General features: G+C 43.6%; 1 protein-coding gene across 1 annotated transcript in view; it reads left to right on the top strand.

Moving 5' to 3' along the window:
* Positions 1–21,019, top strand: part of LOC120055364 (metal transporter CNNM4-like) — a 52,526-nt gene that overhangs the window by 7,040 nt on the left and 24,467 nt on the right. The window contains exons 2-4 of the mRNA XM_039003235.1: positions 10,279–10,422; positions 10,768–10,908; positions 11,715–11,884. Coding sequence (XP_038859163.1) covers positions 10,279–10,422; positions 10,768–10,908; positions 11,715–11,884 — 455 coding nt within the window. The remainder of the gene's footprint in view (positions 1–10,278; positions 10,423–10,767; positions 10,909–11,714; positions 11,885–21,019) is intronic.

The following is a 21,019-nucleotide window of genomic DNA, read 5'->3' as shown; positions in this document are numbered from 1 at the left end:
CCCCACCCCACCATAGTCAACCCCCGCTTCCGTGGCCTCCTCCCAATATTCACCCTCCATGTCAATCCCGCTATTCCAAAAGGCAGTAACAGACTGAGGGGTAGCAGTTGACTGAGGGGCAGCACCAGGATAAGGGGCAGCACCAGGATAAGGGGCAGCACCAGGATAAGGGGCAGCACCAGGATAAGGGGCAGCTCCGGACTGAGTGGCAGCTCATGACTGGAGGGCAGCTCATGACTGGAGGGCAGCTCATGACTGGAGGGCAGCTCATGACTGGAGGGCAGCTCATGACTGAAGGGCAGTTCTGGCAGCTCCTGACTGGCTGGCGTCTCTGGCAGCTCCTGACTGGCGGCTCTGAAGGCTCGTGGCAGACGGATGGCTCAGATGGCGCTGGGCAGACGGATGGCTCAGATGGCGCTGGGCAGACGGATGGCTCAGACGGCGCTGGGCAGACGGATGGCTCAGACGGCGCTGGGCAGACGGATGGCTCAGACGGCGCTGGGCAGACGGATGGCTCAGACGGCGCTGGGCAGACGGATGGCTCAGACGGCGCTGGGCAGACGGATGGCTCAGTCCCGACGGGCAGTTCTGGGCAGACTGGCAGACCTGTAGGGAGGAGACGGAGAGACAGCCTGGTGCGTGGTATAGGCACTGGCTGCGCTGGAGAGGAGGAAAGCTCTGACAGCGCTGGACAGGTGGGAGCAGCTGGAGAGAGAACCCGGAGAGACAGCCTGGTGCGGGGGGCTGCCACCGGTGGACTGGTACTTGGAGGTGGCACCGGGTATACCGGACCGTGAAGGAGGACACGTGCTCTTGAGCACCGAGCCTGCCCAACCCTACCAGGTTGAATGGTCCCCGTAGCCCTGCCAGTGCGGCGAGGTGGAATAGCCCGCACTGGGCTATGCAGGCGAACCGGGGACACCACCTGTAAGGCTGGTGCCATGTACGCCGGCCCGAGGAGACGTACTGGAGGCCAGATACGTTGGGCCGGCTTCATGACATCCGGCTCGATGCCCAACCTAGCCCTCCCAGTGCGGCAAGGTGGAATAGCCCGCACTGGGCTAAGCACGCGTACTGGGGACACCGTGCGCTTTACCGCATAACACGGTGTCTGACCAGTACGACGCCCTCTCACTCCACGGTAAGCCCGGGGAGTTGGCTCAGGTAACCAACCCGGCTTCGCCACACTCCCCTTTAGCCCCCCCCCCAAGAAATTTTTGGGTGAGCCTCTCGGGCTTCCAGCCGCTCTGCCTTGCTTTAACCTCATACAACCTCCTCTCCGCTTTCGCTGCCTCCAGCTCCGCTTTGGGGCGGCGACACTCCACTGGCTCTGCCCAGGGTCCTTTACCGTCTAGGATCTCCTCCCAAGTCCATTCCTCTTTTCCCCATTGCTGTTGTTCTTGCCGTCCTTCTCCAATCCGCTTGGTCCTGGTATGGTGGGTGTTTCTGTAACGGCTGTCAATGTCGTTCTCCTCCTCAGACGAGGAGGAGCATGGATCGGACCAAGATGCGGAGTAGTAGGAATTCATGTTTTAATGGCAAACCAACAAACACTACAAATTAACAAAAACAACAAACGTGACTAACCTGCAACAGTCCTGTGTGGCCCAAACGCTGACACAGGAACAAACACCCACAAACCACCAGTGAAACCCTGGCTGCCTTAGTATGACTCTCAATCAGAGACAAACGATACACACCTGTCTCTGATTGAGAATCACACCAGGCCGAACACAAAACCCCACATAGAAATAGAAACCTAGATCAACCCACCCAATTCACGCCCTGACCAACTAAAACAAATACATAACAAAGGAAAACAGGTCAGGAACGTGACAGTGTCGTCCGGGTTTAGCCGGCGTAGACTGTCATTGTAAATAAGAATTTGTTCTTAACTGACTTGCCTAGTTAAATAAAGTAAAAAATAATAATACATATATGGCTAAAGTCTCTATTATTCCTCAATGTATCAGTCACTGATTAATATACATTTACATTTTAGTCATTTAGCAGACACTCTTATCCAGAACAATTTACAAGAGTAAATAAGGTTAAGTGCCTTGCTCAATGGCACATCAACAGATCTTTCACCTAGTCAGTTCAGGGATTAGAACCTGTGATCTTTCAGTTACTGGCCAAACATTCTTAACCACTAGGCTACCTGTAGCTTCATTACATCATTAAATATATCCCTTGTCTCTTCCCACAGCTGCTGTGTCTCCACGCCAGTTGTCAACTGTCTATAGATTGTCATTGTGTTCCTGGGCCTTGTCTATCTGTGCTGGCAGATATATGCCCACCCTACCCTGTGCTTGGGCAGTTGTTAAGGACTGTGTATATGCGTGCATGCATGATAGTTCAATGAAATTGCTCCATGATAACTCAGCCCAATGTTTTTCATTGTCTATGAAATTTAGCCTTACCCTTTAGACATTATGTCTGGTCCTTGAGTCGATGTCCATGCCTGTGCAAACATCTAATTAGCATAATACAAAATGCCCGTTAAAATCCTTCTGTTTAAAGGTCCAATGCAGCTGTTTTTTTTATCTCAATATCAAATAATTTCAGGGTAACAAGTAAGTACCTTACTGTAATTGTTTCCAATTAAAATAGTCAAAAATAAACAAAAATAACTTCTTAGAAAATAGCTTTTCTTAAGCAATCATTTTGCCCGGACTGTCTAGGAGTGGTCTGAGTGGTGAGTGGAAAACTGAAAACTATTTGTTAGAAAAAAAGGTGCTATCCAGAACCCTTTTTTCTAAAGAGTGTAGGCCTACATGAATCACTGAAAAAGTCTGGTCAGTGGTCAATATCCAGGTTATAGGCTAACTTCCTGTCCTGCTCTGTTGTAATGGCATGGAAAACAGCATGTTTATCATTTATGCTCTTTCTTATTGGTCTATTAACTAATGTACCACCTGGTGATGTCACATCGTTGGAAAGCTGTGGAGGTTGTTGTGAAGAAATCTGTTGACTGTTAAGCCTATGGTTTAAGGAAGTTGTTGCGTGGGTGTGACTCATCTCCTTTCTCAGAGCCTCTCTCTTTATTTCCTTCCTTTTCACTATTTCTCTTCCTTCCATTCTCTCTTTTATCTTACCCCTCACTCTATCTCTTTCCTTCTCTCTTTCTCCTCTCTCTCTCTCATTCTCTTCCCTTCCCTCTCTCTTCCTCATCTCTTATCTTAAACAGTTGGCTCATTGTTTCATATTTCTTCATAGTCAATCATCGCCCTCTGAACCTTGTACCCAGCAACATTCTCCACCTGTACAAGGCACTCCCTCCGACACATAGGGCTGAGCTCGGGACACACCGCTCTGGGGTGGAAGACTGTAAATTGACCTTTGGCACATATATCTAGGAACAGGAGTATGACCTTAGATCAGTATCTAAGCAACTTCATACTACTTCAGGTGAACAAGTGATGCACACACACCACACATACGTACACACACATAAACACACACACACACACCTTTATGACTACTGTCAGATGTTGCCTAATCCTCGTGCTGACAAGACCCGTCACGAGACAGTCAGACATGAGTGATTCTCTGTCTACTCCTCCTTTGTGTGTTAGACAACGCCAGGCGAAGGTGTTTCCCTTTCTGTTTCTCTCTCTATCGCTCTCACTCTCTTTCCCTCGATCAAACAGCTGGAAAGAGGACTTAGGCCTAGGTGTTGCTTCCTCTCCTCGCTCCTCACTGTAGCTACTGGCTGCTGCTGAGGTTTTCATTGGTCGGTGTGAAGCACGTGTGAGGCCAGTGTGATGTGTTCTATTTTAACAAGACTGACCCCCAGGTGTTCTGCTGCCGAGTCACTGAGGGAGTCTTTAAATATCTCGTGCACACACACACATACACACACAGCACAGGTCAAGCCTAAGAATTTACCAACACTTTACCAATACATTGAGGCTCTGTGGGCATATGATTTAATTAGGTCAGAGATTGAGAAACACAACCTGAGAAATGTGATATGAACATAGCCTTCCTGAAGTACAAATTCATTGCAGCTTTCACACAAAATCTATCCAGGCCTATTGAACTGTCAGTTTAATCAATTTTACCTCAATATCTGATTTTGCTAAAAGCATAAACAGGGCAACAAAGTGTCCAATACTCCGTTATGGCATCATGAAAGTGACAAATTAGGAATTTAGTGGCCATCTTAATATCCCTCATTCTCTCTCTCAGCCTCAGAACATCTATTGTTTTGGGTAAAACGGCAAAGTCTTTGTCTTGAAATACCACACAGGGTGACAACGTCAGCATAGGCATTAGGCATCCGTTTACTCCAAGCGGAAAAAGTTTTGCAACGAAAACAAGAGTTTCTATTGGACAAATTCAGGTAGGTCCCTCCCCTTTTGCTTCAGTTTGGTTTCTATCATAAAAGGTAAACGGTAACCGTTGCAAAACGTTTTGCAACAGACTGAACATTCTGCAAAGGAATTCGACTAATGAATACACCCCAGAAGTCTTGACCCTAAACCTAGACCACTTCCTCAACCACACCGTTTGCTCATATTGGGTGAGAAGGGGTGAATTGTGTAAGGTTGTCTGTTACAACCACAACCACACACACACACACATACACACACACACACACACACACACACACACACACACACACACACACACACACACACACACACACACACACACACACACACACACACACACACACACACACACACACACACACACACACACACACACACACACACACACACACACACACACAGCACTGACTCACTGACCATGCCTGCAGGACTGTCGTTCCTCTTTGCTATGGTTTGAGAACAGAAATACTGGTGGTTGTTGTTACTGCATATCATTGGATATCCTGCAATAATTGGCTGTTGAGACTTTTGCAGGTTTTTTTTATTCATGGAAATTCACTAAAAAGCTATTCAGAAAATATAACCTGAAACACAAGGCCAAGGCCTTGTATACGACATTGAATGTTCCTGAGTGGCCTAGTTATAGTTTTGACTTAAAACGTCTTGAAAATAATAATGTATTAAAGAATAATGGGCAAATATTGTACAATCCAGGTATGCAAAGCTCTTAGAGACTTACCCCAAAATCACTCACAGCTGTAATTGATGCCAAAGGTGATTCTAATATGTGTCGACTCAAGTGGATGAAGTAAAGATATTTTAGTGTTCCATTTTTCATAAAAAATATATAAATTGTATAATTTAAATCAATTTTAATCCCACCTTGTAACATAACACATGTGTAAAAAGTCAAGGGGTGTGAATACTTTCTGAATGCCCTGTACATATTGTATACACTTTTATTTCTGGGAATTAAATAGGCTGATAGAGAAATAGAGAAGCCTGTCATTCTGTCCTAATTCTTGATCATACTAATAGTACACTGTATATATTTTCTTCTGCTTTTCATTGCAGAAAGAGTCATTAAAAAGACACTAACAGGTTAAAGTGGCTATACAAGTAGAAAAGTTGCATATAGCCTAGTTAGAATTCAATGGAGAAATTAAGAAAAAAAGAGCTTGTCCTTAAATGCTCCTCTGTCTCTTGTAACTGCACATATCAACAGCCACTTTAGGAGAATTAACACAGGGTCTCTCCTCTACTGTTTTCAAATCAAATACATTTTTAGTGGTCGCATACACATATTTCGTAGATGTTATTGCGGGTGTAGCGAAATACTTATGTTCCTAGCTCCAACAGCGCAGTAATATCTAACAATACACAGCAATACACACAAATCTAAAAGTACGAGAATGGAATTAAGAAATATAGAAATATTAGGACGAGCAACGTCAGAGTCCAGAGTATGTATGTGTGTGTGTGTTTCTATATATACAGTGCCTTTGGAAAATAATCAGACCCCTTGACTGTTTCCACAATTTGTCACAGCCTTATTCTAAAGTGGATTAAAAAAAAAGTAAAATCCTTTTACATAATGAAGTACCTTTGACAGCAATTTCATCCTCAAATCTTCTTGGGTATGACGCAACAAGCTTGGCACACCTGTATTTGGAGAGTTTCTCCCATTCTTCTCTGCAGATCCTCTCAAGCTCTGTCAGGTTAGAGGGGAACGTTGCTGTATAGCTATATTCAGGTCTCTCCAGACATGGTCGATCGGGTTCAAGTCTGGGCTCTGGCTGGGCCACTCAAGGACATTCAGAGACTTGTCCCAAAGCCACTCCTGCGTTGTCTTGGCTGTGTGCTTAGGGTCGTTGTCCTGTTGGAAGGTGAACCTTCGCCCCAGTCTGAGGTTCTGAGTGCTCTGGAGCAGGTTTTCATCAAGGATCTCTCTGTACTTTGCTCCGTTCATCTTCGCCTCCATCCTGACTAGTCTTTCAGTCCCTGCTGCTGAAAACATCCCAGCATGATGCTGCCACCCCCATGATTCACTGTAGGGATGGTGCTAGGTTCAGTCCAGACATGACGCTTGGCATTCAGGCCAAAGTTCAATCTTGGTTTCATCAGACCAGAAAATCTTGTTTCTCATGGTCTGAGAGTCTTTAGGTGCCTTTTGGCAAACTCCTAGTGGGCTGTCATGTGCCTTTTACAGAGGAGTGGCTTCCGTCTGGCCACTCTACCATTAAGGCCTGATTGGTGAAGTGCTGCAGAGATGGTTGTCCTTCTGGAAGGTTCTCCCATCTCCACAAAGGAACTCTAGAGCTCTATCAGAGTGACTATGGTGTTCTTGGTTACCTCCTTGACCAAAGCCCTTCTCCCCCGATTGCTCAGTTTGGCCGGGCGGCCAGGTCTAGGAAGAGTCTTGGTTGATCCAAACTTCTTCCATTTAAGAATGATGGAGGCCAATATGTTCATGGGGACCTTCAATGCTGCAAAAATGTTTTGGTACCGTTCCCTAGATCTGGGCCGCGACACAATCCTGTCTCGGAACTCTACGGAAAATTCCTTTGACCTCATGGCCTGTTTTTGCTCTGACATGCCCTATCAACTGTCGGACCATATAGACAGGTGTGTGCCTTTCCAAATCATGTCCAATCAATTGAATTTATCACAGGTGGACTCTAATCAAGTTGTAGAATCATTTCAAGGATGATCCATGGAAACAGGATGTACCTGAGCTCAATTTCGAGTATAATAGCAAAGGGTTTGAATACTTGTGTAAATAAGGTATTTCAGTTTTGTAAAAATGTCTAATAACCTGTCTTCACTTTGTCATTATGGAGTATTGTGTGTAGATTGTTGAGGATTTTTTAAATTTAATCCATTTTAGAATGACTCAATGACTCAAGATTTAACCCAGATGCAGACACGGGAGGCGGATGGTACAGTTCTTAGATAATTTATTCGAAACACGGGACAGGCAAAGGGCAGGTCGAGGGCAGGCAGAGGTTCGTGATCAGGTCAGAGTCAGGCAGGTACAGGACGGCAGGCAGTCTCGTGGTCAGGGCAGGCAGAGGTTCGTGATCAGGTCAGAGTCAGGCAGGTACAGGACGGCAGGCAGGCTCGGGGTCAGGGCAGGCAGAATGGTCACAACCGGGAAAACTAGAAAACAGGAACTAGAAAAAGACAGGATCAAGGGGAAAAACGCAACAGACAAACAGAGAACACAGGTATAAATAGACTGGGGATAACGGGGAAGATGGGCGACACCTGGAGGGGTGAAACAGATCAGGGTGTGACAATATATATATATATATGTGTGTGTTTGTGTGTGTGTGTGTGTGTGTGTGTGTGTGTGTGTGTGATAGGATGGGATGTAGACATTATGGACTGTATGTGGATAGAATATGTAGTATATCTGAAGAATACGTGGTGAGTGAGTGAGTGAGAGAGTGAGAGAGTGAGAGAGTGAGTGAGAGAGTGAGAGAGAGAGAGAGAGAGAGAGAGAGAGAGAGAGAGAGAGAGAGAGAGAGAGAGAGAGAGAGAGAGAGAGAGAGAGAGAGAGAGAGAGAGAGAGAGAGAGAGAGAGAGAGAGAGAGAGAGAGAGAGAGAGAGATGTTTTTTGTATTCTGTCTTGTGTGTGGCCAAATTAATCATGTCCCTGCTTACAAATATCTGGGCCTTTGGATAGACGATAAGCTGTCTTTTAAGAATCATATTGATGAGTTAAAGGCCAAGTGCAGTCAGAATTATGTTTTTCCTGTGTTTTTTTAATCATATTGTACACCAGCTGATTAAATTAACACTGTAAAAGTGTGACAAAATATGGTCAGTGTTATTCCCTGAAACACTATATATACAAAAGTATGTGGACACCCCTTCAAATGAGTGGATTTGGCAATTTCAGCCACACGTGTTGCTGGCAGGTGTATAAAATCGAGCACACAACCATGCATAGACAAACATTGGCAGTAGAATGTCCTTACTGAAGAGCTCAGTGACAAATGTATGTGGACTTGGCACTGTCATAGGATGCCACCTTTCCAACAAGTCAGTTTGTCAAATTTCTGCCCTGCTAGAGCTGCCCCGGTAAACTGTAAGTGCTGTTATTGTGAAGTGGAAATGTCTAGGAGCAACAACGGCTCAGCCGCAAAGTGGTAGGCCACACATGCTCACAGAACGGGACCGCCGAGTGCTGAAGCCCGTAGCGCTTAAAAATCGTCTGTCCTCGGTTGCAACACTCACTTCCATGTTCCAAACTGCCTCTGGAAGCAACGTCAGCACAATAACTGTTTGTTGGGAGCTTCATTAAATGGGTTTCCATAGCCGAGCACCCGCAAACAAGCCTAAGATCACCATGCACAATGCCAAGCGTTGGCTGGAGTGGTGTAAAGCTCGTCGCCATTGGACTCTGGAGCAGTGGAAACGCGTTCCCTGGCATGATGAACCACGCTTCACCATCAGGCAGTCCGACGGACAAATCTGGGTTTGGCGGAAGCCAGGAGAACGCTACCTGCCCCCATTGCATAGTGCCAACTGTAACGTTTGATGGAGGAGGAATAATGGTCTGGGGCTGTTTTTCATGGTTCAGGCTAGGCCCCTTAGTTCCAGTGAAGGGAAATCTTAACGCTACAGCATACAATGACATTCTAGATGACTCTGTGCTTCCAACTTTGTGGCAATAGTTTGGGGAAGGTCTTTCCTGTTGTAGAATGACAATGTCCCTGTGCACAAAGTGAGGTCCATTCAGAAATTGTTTTTTCGAGATCAGTGTGGAAGAACTTGACTGGCCTGCACAGTGCCTTGACCTCAACCCCATCGAACACCTTTGGGATGAATTTAAACTCCGACTGTGAGCCAGGCCTAATCGCCCAACATCAGTGCCCGACCTCACTAATGCTCTTGTGACTGAATGGAAGGAAGTCTCTGCAATGTTCCAACATCTCATGGAAAGCCTTCCCAGAAGAGTAAAGGCTATTATAGCAACAAAAGGGGGACCAACTCCATATTAATGCCATTGATTTTGGAATGAGATGTTCGACGAGCAAGTGTCCACATACTTTTGGTCATGTAGTGTAGTTGCTGGTTGAAAATACAATCTACACAGGACCTTCTAATTATCAGGTTTGCATGGGCCGGTTTGCATGTTTTCCATGGTGACATCACCATGTGGTACATTAGCTAATAGACCAATAACAAAGAGAGTGACGAACCTCTCTGCCAATAAAGCTCAGTTTCAGTTTTCCCCTCCAGTTCGGACACCTTTGGGATGAATTCCCAGACAGTCCTAACAAAATTATTGCTTGAGAAGTAGTTTTTTGCTAAAAAAGCAATTTTTGCCCATTTTAATGGAAATGTATGTATCAAAATGAAAAGATACCAATAAATACATTTACTCAATGAAATTGTATCTTTCAAATGATCTTTCTCCAAAATGTCTGTCTTTTTTTACCCATACAATAATCTGTACTGTACATTTTTTGTTCCTAAAACATTTTGGTGACCCCTGCGACCCCACTAGCTGTCGGGACCCCGACTTTGAATACCACTGTGTTAGGATGTGTTTGCTGTACTGTAACAGAGTGACCGTGGCCAAAGTCCAGCTACAGACAGTCTTAATGACAGATACGGATACACATCAACATCTTGTCAGCGATCAAAGCAGGGCAAGCAGAGGAGTGTATGGTAAAATTGGGCTTGGGCGGGTAGTTGTTTTATGCAGTCATACTGGCCCTTTAGCATTAACTTAGCATTAACGTAGGCTAACAATTATATTTTAATAAGGATATTGGTGACTAGAAGTCTGTACTGGAGGCAGTGACAACGTCATGTATGGCTCTAACATTCCATGGACATTAACTTTGGCCTGTAATATTGATCAACTCCTATCCCTCTCTCTCTCTCTCTCTCTCTCTCTCTCTCTCTCTCTCTCTCTCTCCAGGTAAGTCCCACCTGGCCATTGTTCAGAAGGTGAATGACGAGGGGGAGGGGGATCCGTTCTACGAGGTGCTGGGATTGGTCACCCTGGAAGACGTCATCGAGGAGATCATCAAATCAGAGATCTTGGATGAGTCTGACCTCTACAGTGAGTCTATAAAATGTAACACACTCATAACACGTTTGTTACATCTTCGCTTTTATGTCATGTGAGCCTGTAACACATGTATTACTTGCACTGAAATAATAGATACAAGCTATACCCTTTTCACACTACTGAGCCAAACAAAGCTGAGCTGTACTTTGCTCACCTGCTTATGCATCCACCATGCTGGAATGGACAATGTGAATTGTCACCACAGTATGGTTCAGTAAGGTTCAGGATGGATAGTGTGAAAAGGGTATTAGAAAAGACTGTTATTGGTTTTAAATAAGACATAAGGATGTATCTCTGATTCTGACCTGTCCTTTATGTTGTCTCTCTCCCTCCCAGCTGACAACAGCAGAAACAGGAAAAAGGTGGCACCCAATAAGAACAAGAGGAACTTCTCTGCCTTCAAACAGAGCGAGAGCGAATCCAAAGTCAAGATCTCCCCTCAACTGCTATTGGCCGCTCACCGCTTCCTGACTACAGGTTAGAACATGTGACCCTGCCCACCAACCAAAATAATGACATGTTGGGGCAATCAACCTCCCAACCACACCATACAAAGCAAAACACTCACATGCACTATAGAATCACCATATAGTATGTGATTCTCAGTTGGTAAGATACGGTTACAACTCAAGGTCATAGTTTCAATTCCTGCAGGTATTAAACATTCATTGTAAAAATGAAACATTCTCAAACCTGTTTGAATGTAATTACATAAATGATTCACTTGTAGTAATCTATGTAACACAAAGTGTTACCAGCACCACTAGTCATGTGGTCTGTTGTAGCATGCTGTCAGCTAGAGCGAGAATGCCGTTGCAGTTACCTCTTTCTCTAAAATAACAGACAGAGCAGTGTTACAGCATGCCTGTCTGTGTCTGCCTCTACAAGTCTCGTTGTCTTTTCTTTTTGTCACTACTGGGATTGTTTCAGTGTCTATATCAGTCTATCTCACCACTCTCTGATGCTGTCATCCTCCTGTCTCCTCTCTTTCTGTCGCTTCTCTCTCTCTGTCTTTATGTCTCTGTGATGTTGCTGACATCATGTCATCACCACTAAAGACACGCAGCATATTGTTGGACTACTTTATCATTGGATCATTTCAATTCAATATATAGCTGTGATAAACCACAGCCTTATATATGTCTGTGTCTATAATATATGTCTAATATACTGCATGTCTCTCTCCCATCCAGAGGTTAATTAGCCCATACCAGATCTCATACATGCATATACGTATCTTACATGTTGTATGTACAATATATTTATCTCCCTGCCTCATCCAGAGGGGACGTTGTTCAGCCCGTCCCAGATCTCAGACAAGGTTCTGTTGAGGATTCTAAGACACCCAGACGTGATCCAGGAGATCAAGTTTAATGACAGTGACAAACTCTGTCCTCAACACTATGTCTACCAGAGAGGGAAGGCAGTTGACTTCTTCATACTCATATTGCAGGTAAGGCATCTCAATGGTCGATTGTTCTTTCTGTCTCTCTTTTTCTTCCTCAACTCTTTTATAACCTCTACAAACGAGTATAACAAACAACTAACAGGTTAATTCTGTTCCAAAATGGTTTCTGTGCACCAACCGAATCACATGCTACATCAAATTCCCACATGAAAGGTTCCTCCTTTGTTAGTTCACTAGTCATTGCTTACTCTATTCATACTGGACTATATAGGCCTGAGCAACACGCTCTAACATCCCTGCTACATGTCACAAATGGCAGCTCCCCGTCCTGTCTTGACGGGGGTCACAAAAGGGTCCACAAAGCATTTTTAATCCCAACCCTTATTCAACAATGAACTGGGTTGATGGAGGGAAGCTTTTTGTGTAACAACACTAACCCAGAGGGAGCCTATACATTTTGGGGCGGCAGGTAGCCTAGTGGTTAGAGCGTTGGGCCAGTAACCGAACGGTTGCTCGATCAGATCCCTGAGCTGACAAGGTAAAAATCTGTCATTCTGCCACCTGAACATTGCAGTTAACCTATTGTTCCTAGGCCGTCATTGTAAATAAGAATTTGCCTAGTTAAATAAAAGGTTAAAAATAATCAATCAACCACACAGCCAGATTAACCATCCTATTTAAGGACTGTTGAGAATGCCGGCTTTGGACTCACACCTACACTCTCTTCGACATATTGCGCTCCCAAGCCTGTATATTCATCTCCGTGCAGATAAAGCAGAGGAGAAGAGACGAGGAGGCCACTTTAGACTATTGAGATGCTGGGCAGGGCAGGGGGTATAGTCAGGGGGTAGCGTTAGTGCAGCTGGTACTGCAGCAGGAGGTTAGAGGCTGCAAGGGAGGGAGCGGAAGGTACTGGGGGCTCCTGGAGAGGGCATGGTGTGTGGTGAACAGTGGGCGAGAGAGGGGAGGGTGGAGCGAGAGAGTGTAAGTGCAGAGGAAGGAAGGGATGGGGGGAGAAAGAGAAAGACATATTTGGGTCCAGAGGGGCCTGGCCTTCAGTAATTGATCCCTCTTATGTAAGGGAGAAACGGAGATGGAAATGGGGGGGGGGGGAGAAGACACCATGCTGTCAGTTATCTGTGTATCAAAACACATTTATTTTTATTTTTTTTATTTATGTTTTAACTTGATTTAATCAGGGAGTCATACTGAGACCAAGGTCTCTTTTACGGATGAGCCCTGAATTACATAAATTACAGAAAATACACACGTAATATATATAAAAATATATATAGGTTGGACACACCTACTCATTCAAGGGTTTTTCTATATTTTGACTATTTTCTACATTGTAGAATAATAGCGAAGACATCAACACTATGAAATAACACATATGGAATCATGCAGTAACCCAAAAAGTTTTAGCCACCCTTTGCCTTGATGACAGCCTTGCACACTCTTGGCATTCTCTCAACCAGCTTCATGAGGTAGTCACCTGGAATGCATTTCAATTAACAGGTGTGCCTTGTTAAAAGTTAATTTGTGGAATTTCTTTCCTTCATAATGCACTAGAGCCAATCAGTTGTGTTGTGACAAGGTATGTGTCATGGATCCCTCTGGAACTTTCATTGCGCACACCTGGCCCCTATTTCCACTGATTGTATTTGTATGTACGTGCCCTTTGTTCACCATGGTGCTGTCGATTATTGTTGCAATGTCCGTTGGTGCGTGTGAGTACCTGTGCTGTGTGTTTTGGCTTTCGTGCCATTGTGGATTGCGCAGATGATTACGGGTCTCGTTCCGTTTACCACATTGTGCGCGTGTGTTATTTATTCGAGGTACTCCTCGCTCTTTTGTTTTGGGTTTCTACCCTGTGTTTTGTTGCGTTCTTGTTTGGTCTTCGTCCCCGTACCTTTACACGGCACGCCATAATTTGGGCTTAATAAAAACAACTATTACGCATTCCTGCGCCTGTCTCCCGAATCTCTTCATACCAACGTCACAGTAGGGGTGGTATACAGAAGATAGCCCTATTTTGTAAAATACCAAGTCCATACTATAGAAAGAACAGCTCAAATAAGCAAAAAGAAACAACAGTCCGTCATTACTTTAAGACATGAAGGTCAGTTGTGAGAGAAAAATTGCAAGATTATGGGTTAAAGGTTCTTATAACTCTATTGTGTCTGTGTGAACTGAAAGGGGGAGATTTAACACTGACCGGAGATTTACGATGTCTTTGGGTGATACCGCATTCCAGAGCATGAGTTAATGTTTCTGTACAGGGTACCACGGGGAGATGGCTCCAGTATGGAGTTGTGAGGCCAGACGCTGGTCTCTACACAACGAGGACAGTTTTTACAGCAGATACTATCTGATGTGAATTATAAGTATATTTCATAGACATTTTAACCTTGTGACCCATTCCATACATCTGTTGTTTGTCATGTAGATTGAAGGAGGATGGACTTTGCTATAAAATGCTGTGGCTCAAACCAGCTCGTTGAGTTCTCATTGATCACCTCCAGGGGTGATTACCGACAAGCTCCATTACTGCAGTAGTTAAATAATAAAGTTTGATTGTTTTCAAGAAATCTAAAAGTCTGTCACGTTCCTGACCTGTTTTATGTTATTTTTGTATGTGTTTAGTTGGTCAGGGCGTGAGTTGGGGTGGGCATTCTATGTTTTGTGTTTCTATGTTTAGGTCACTTGTAATTAGCCTTATATGGTTCTCAATCAGGGACAGGTGTTTGACGTTTCCTCTGATTGAGAACCATATATAGGTTGGCTGTTCACACTGTTTGTTTGTGGGTGATTGTCTTCCGTGTCTGTGTCTGTGCACCACACGGGACTGTTTCGTTTGTTCGTTCGTTTGTGTCGTCTGTACCAGTTCATGCGTTCTTCGTGTTATGTAAGTTCCATGTTCAGGTCTGTCTACATCGGTTTTGTTATTTTGTAAATTCTCAAGTTTGTTTAGTTTTCGTCTTGTTTAAATAAATATTCATGTCGTATCACAACGCTGCGTTTTGGTCAAATCCCTACTCCTCCTCTTCGGACGAAGAGGAGGAGGAAAACCGTTACAAAGTCTCTCCTTTTGATTACAATAATTCCACCACACAGTCAATCCAGAACATTACAAAACTTTTAAAGTTTCTTCAAGTGCAGTCGCAAAAACCATCAAGCGCTATGATGAAACTGGCTCTCATAAGGACCGCCACAAGAAAGGACGATCCTGAGTTTCCTCTGCTGAAGAGGCCAAATAAAAGCTTCACAGAGTTCAGGTAACAGACACATCTCAAAATCAACTGTTCAAAGCAGACTGCGTGAATCAGGCCTTCATGATTGAATTGCTGCAAAGAAACCACTACTAAAGGACACCAATAATAAGAAGAGACTTGCTTAGGCCAAAAAACACGAGCAATGGACATTAGAACAGCGGAAATCTGTCCTTTGTTTTGATGAGTCCAAATGTGAGATTTTTGGTTCCAACCACTGTGTCTTTGTGAGACACAGAGTAGGTGAATGGATTATCTCTGCATGTGTAGTTCCCACCATGAAGCATGGAGGAGGAGGTGTGATGGTGTGGGGGTGCTTTGCTGGTGACACTGTCAGTGATTTATTTAGAATTCAAGGCACACTTAACCAGCATGGCTACCACAGCATTCTGCAGCGATACGCCATCCCATCTGGTTTGAGCTTAGTGGGACTATCATTTGTTTTTCAGCAGGACAATGACCCAACACACCTCCAGGCTGTGTATGGGCTATTTGACCAAGAAGGAGAGTGATAGAGTGCTGCATCAGATGACCTGGCCTCCACAATCATACGACCTCAACCCAATTGAGATGGTTTGGGATGAGTTGGACTGCAGAGTGAAGACAAAGCAGCCAACAAGTGCTCAGCATATGTGAGAACTCCTTCCAGACTGTTGGAAAAGCATTCCAGGTGAAGCTGGTTGAGAGAATACCAAGAGTGTGCAAAGCTGTCTGGCTACTTTGAAGAATCTAAAATCTAAAATATATTTTGATTTGTTTAACACTTCTTTGGTTACTACATGATTCCATATGTGTTATTTCATAGTTTTGATGTCTTCACAATTATTCTACAATGTAGAAAATAGTAAAAATAAAGGAAAACCCTTGAATGAGTAGGTGTGTCCAAACTTTTGACTGATACTGTATATATACTATATGTACAGCGCATTTGGAAAGTATTTAGCCCCCTTGACTTTTTCCACATTTTGTTACATTACAGCCTTATTGTAAAATGTATGAAATATTTTTTTCCCTCACCAATCTACACACAATACCCCATAATGACCAAGCCAAAACAGGTTTTTAGAAATGTTTGTAAATGTATTAAAAAGAAAAAACTGAAATATCACATTTACATACAGTAAGTATTCAGACCCTTTACCCAGTTCTTTGTTGAAGCACCTTTGGCAGCGATTTTAGACTTGAGTCTTCTTGGGTATGACTTTACAAGCTTGACACACCTGTATTTGGGAAGTTTCTCCCTTTCTTCTCTGCAGATCCTCTCAAGCTCTGTCAGGTTGGATGGGGACTGTCGCTGCACAGCTATTTTCAGGTCCAGCATTGAAGGTTCAAACTTTGTCCATTTAAGAATGTGTTCTTGGGGACCTTCAATGCTACAATTTTTTTTGTTGACCTTTCCCCAGATCTGTACCTCGACACAATCCTGTCTCAGAGCTCTGTGGACAATTCCTTCGACCTCATGGCTTGGTTTTGCTCTGACATGCACCGTCAACTGAGGGACCTTAAATTGGCAGGTGGGTGCCTTTCCAAATCATGTCCATTCAAATGAATTTACCACAGGTGGACTCCAATCAAGTTGTAGAAACATCTCAAGGATGATCAATGGAAACAGGATGCACCTCAAATTCGAGTCTCATAGCAAAGAGTCTGAATACTTGTAAATGTAAATAAGGTATTTCTGTTTTGCATTTTTTACAAATTAGCAAAAAATATCAAACCTGTTATCGCTTTGTCATTATGGGGTATTGTGTGTTTATTGAGAATATTTTTCAAATCCATTTCATAATAAGGCTGTAACGTAACAAAATGTGGAAAAGGGAAGGTGTATGAATTCTTTCCGAATACAGTGTAAGTAAGTAGGATAATATAACACAATAGATCTGGTAAAAGATAATACAAAGAAAAAAACATTTATACAATTTTTGAAATGCCCTAATGTAGTATTCCAGCCCAGGTGCAAATTAGATTTTGGCCACTAGATGGCAACAGTGTATGTGCAATGTTTTAGACTGATCCAATGAACCATTGCATTTCTGTTCAAATTTTTGTATCAAGACTGCCCAAATGTGCCTCATTTGTTTATTAATAACTATTCATGTTCAAAATTGTGCACTCTCCTCAAACAATAGCATGGTATTCTTTCACTGTAATAGCTACTGTAAATTGGACAGTGCATTTAGATTAACAAGAATATAAGCTTTCTGCCAATATCAGATATGTCTATGTCCTGGGAAATGTTCTTGTTACTTACAACCTCATGTTAATCGCATAACCTACATTAGCTCAACCGTCCCGTTTCCACCGATCCCGAAGAAGTTTTAACGGTTCAGCAGTCTTATGGCCCATGATAGGTCCTTAGTGATGTGGACACCAAGGAATTTGAAGAAGCTGTTAAGCTGTTGAGGTTTTTTTCCCAGACTTGGTGCTCCAGTACCGTTTGCCATGCGGTAGCAGAAAGAACCATCTTGGACTTGGGTGGCCGGAGTCTTTGACAATTTTTAGGGCCTTCCTCTGTCCTGGATGGCAGAAAGCTTGGCCCCAGTGATGTACTGGGCCATACACACTACCCTCTGTAGCACATTGAGGATGGATGCCGAGCAGTTGCCATACCAAACTGTGATGCAACCAGTCAGGATGCTTTTGATAATGCAGCTTTAGAACTTTTTGAGGCTCTGAGGTCCCATGCCAAATCTTTTCAGCCTCCTGAAAAGGCGTTGTCGTGCCCTCTTCATGACTGCTTTGGTGTGTTTGGACAATGATAGGTCCTTAGTGATGTGGACACCAATTTGAAGCTCTTAACCTTTTCTCAATAGGGGGTGCTGTTTGCACTTTGTAATAATTTCGTTCCCAAATTAAACTGCCTCGTACTCAATTCTTGCTCGTACAATATGCATATTATTATTACTATTGGATAGAAAACACTCTCTAGTTTCTAAAACCGTTTGAATTATATCTGTGAGTAAAACAGAACTGGAGTTGGAGCAATTTTCCTATGAGGATGTGAGAATGCTGAAATCTGCAGGCTGTTCTGAGGTCCGTTTATTAATTTGCCTGTCTTCTATTGGTTGAGATGCACTGCATACGCCTTCCCCTGGATGTCAGCGAATAGTGAGAATTGAAATGGAGTTGCTAGGCAGATCTGAGAGCTTATAAATGGCTTGGCAACGTCGGGTCCTTCCTTTCTTCTCTTCGCCATGACGCAAAAAGGACCTCAGGATGTCGTTCTAGAAAGCTCCCGTTATAGCCCTTAGATATATCCGGCTCTGTTTTTATTCGATATAGGTGTTAAAGACATCATAATGTTGTTATTTTAAACCGAGTTATATCAGTTTATATCAGTATATTGCGATTTTCGGATATTTCTTAGTGCTGCGTTATAGTGAGTTGGACACGTCTTCGCCACATGGCTAATGTTTACTGCTAATTCCAACGTTGAAGGCGACAATCTACAACCGAGCAACGATTCTTTTGGAAAAAGGACAACTTGCCCAAGATTCTGATGGGAGCTCATCAAAAAGTAAGAACTATTTATGATGTTAATTCGTTGTTCTGTTGAAAAATGTTAAACTCATATTCCGCCATTAATTTCGGTGCGGTCTCGCTTTAACGCACGCTGTATGTCGTAGTAACGTTAATTTTAAAAATCTAACACAGCGATTGCATTAAGAACTAATGTATCTTTCATTTGCTGTCCAACCCGTATTTTTTAGTCAAGTTTAGGATTAGTTACTGATTAGATTAGGTGCCTCTCCCAAGATTTCTCCCGACATATTGTTGGCAGCTTGGCTACTTTTCTCATTGTATAACCACGATTTGTGCCGCTAAATATGCACATTTTCGAACAAACTCTATATGTATTGTGTAATATGATGTATAGGACTGTCATCTGAAGAAGTTTGAGAAGGTTAGTGAAAAAATTAATATCTTTTGCTGGTTTATTCGTTATCGCTATTGTTGGCCTGAATCAATGCTGTTGTGTGGTTGGCTATTGTAGTAGGCTAATATAATGCTATATTGTGTTTTCGCTGTAAAACACTTAAAAAATCTGAAATATTGGCTGGATTCACAAGATCTTTGTCTTTCATTTGCTGTACGCTGTGTATTTTTCAGAAATGTTTTATGATGAGTATTTAGGTAATACACGATGGTCTCTGTAGTTATTCTAGTTGCTTTGGTGAGAGTTGTGATGGTGGCTGCAATGGTAAACTATGATTTATACCTGAAATATGCAAATTTTTCTAACAAAACATATGCTATACAATAAATATGTTATCAGACTGTCATCTGATGAAGTTGTTTCTTGGTTAGTGGCTATTTATATCTTTATTTGGTCGAAATTGTGATAGCTACCTATGCAGGAAAAAAATGGTGGGGAAAAAAAGTTGTGTCTTTTGCTATCGTGGTTAGCTAATAGATTTACATATTGTGTCTTCCCTGTAAAATATTTTAAAAATCAGAAATGATGCCTGGATTCACAAGATGTGTATCTTTCATCTGGTGTCTTGGACTTGTGATTTAATGATATTTAGATGCTAGTATTTACTTGTGACGCTATGCTAGGCTATGCTAGTCAGCTTTTTTACTGATGGGGGTGCTCCCGGATCCGGGATTGTGATGAAGTAACCAGCTTCATTACAGCCCCTCTTTTTTCTGTAGTCCACGATCTGCTCCTTTGTCTTGCTCACGTTGAGGGAAAGGTTGTTGTCTTGACACCACACTGCCAGGTTTCTGACCACCTCCCTACATGCTGTCCCATCATCCTCGGTGATCGGGCCTACCACCGTCTGTCATTGGCAAACTTAATGGTGGTGTTGGAGTCGTGCTTGGCCACATAGTCGTGGGTGAACAGGGAGTACAGGAGGGGACTAAGCACGCACCCATGAGGGACCCCTGTGTTGAGGGTCAGCGTGTGGAATGTGTTGTTGCCTATCCCCACCACTTGGGCCTGTCCTGGGGATGAGAGTAAGGAAGTTAACCAAAACTAGCCTGGGAGGGCGGTTGTGGGGGGAATGAGGAGGAGGGTGGTGTGGAGGGCAGTGTGGCTGCAGACGCTCCAAACTCTCAGCATATGAGGGCTGATGATGTGAATGATACATGGTGTGGGCTGCATCATGTGGTGCACTACCCTCGACAGTGTTTTGATAGACCCTAGGGTAGTGGTCGGTGCTGTGTAGAGCTGGGTTGAGTTGAGGTGGGCCTGATCTGGTAGAACTGTGCTGTGATGTGTCGGGTCTGGTTGAGCTGTGCTGTGATGGGCCGGGTCTGGTTTAGCTGTGCTGTGATGGACCGGGGTCTAGTTGAGCTGTGCTGTGATGGGCCGGGTCTTGTAGAGCTGTGCTAAGGCAAAAAATACCAACCCCCCTCTAACCCCCCAGCCAGCCTCTGCCCCACTTTGTGTACACACACTAGAAACACACACCCAACCCCCCACCCCATAGTTTTTCACATAAGTCATTTATGGCATTATGGTCCCCAAATAGTCATTATCCAGGGCCAGTAATCCAGTTATCGTTAAGCAACTTGTTCGCCTCCCCACCCCTCACTTATGATGATGGTATACACCCAGTGGGGGACATAGTAGACCCCACAGGTGGAATAATCCATAGAGCTATGTTTAAGGGTGGGAGAGCAACACTGTCAACATGCAAAGCCATAATGCCAACAATAGAATGTTAGGAGATGGGAATTTCCACTCATTGTTTATTGTTGCTCTTGCAAATAATGTTATACTCCTACAGGGGGATTGGACTGCCTGTAAAAGAAAGAGGGGAACAGAGAGGAGATGGAAAGAGGAGATATTTGGTTAATTTTGTGTAATCATATGTTTGTACACATCATGAGGTGCCTATAGTAACTGTGTTTGTAGTATTGTGACCTGTGTGGTCACGAATTAATGAATTGGTTGTTC

The sequence above is a fragment of the Salvelinus namaycush genome, chromosome 1 (genome assembly GCF_016432855.1).
Source record: "Salvelinus namaycush isolate Seneca chromosome 1, SaNama_1.0, whole genome shotgun sequence".
NCBI classification, from domain to species: Eukaryota; Metazoa; Chordata; class Actinopteri; order Salmoniformes; family Salmonidae; genus Salvelinus; species Salvelinus namaycush.
The sequence above is the reverse complement of the archived record's forward strand: the minus strand, read 5'-3'. Positions and strand labels throughout refer to the sequence as shown.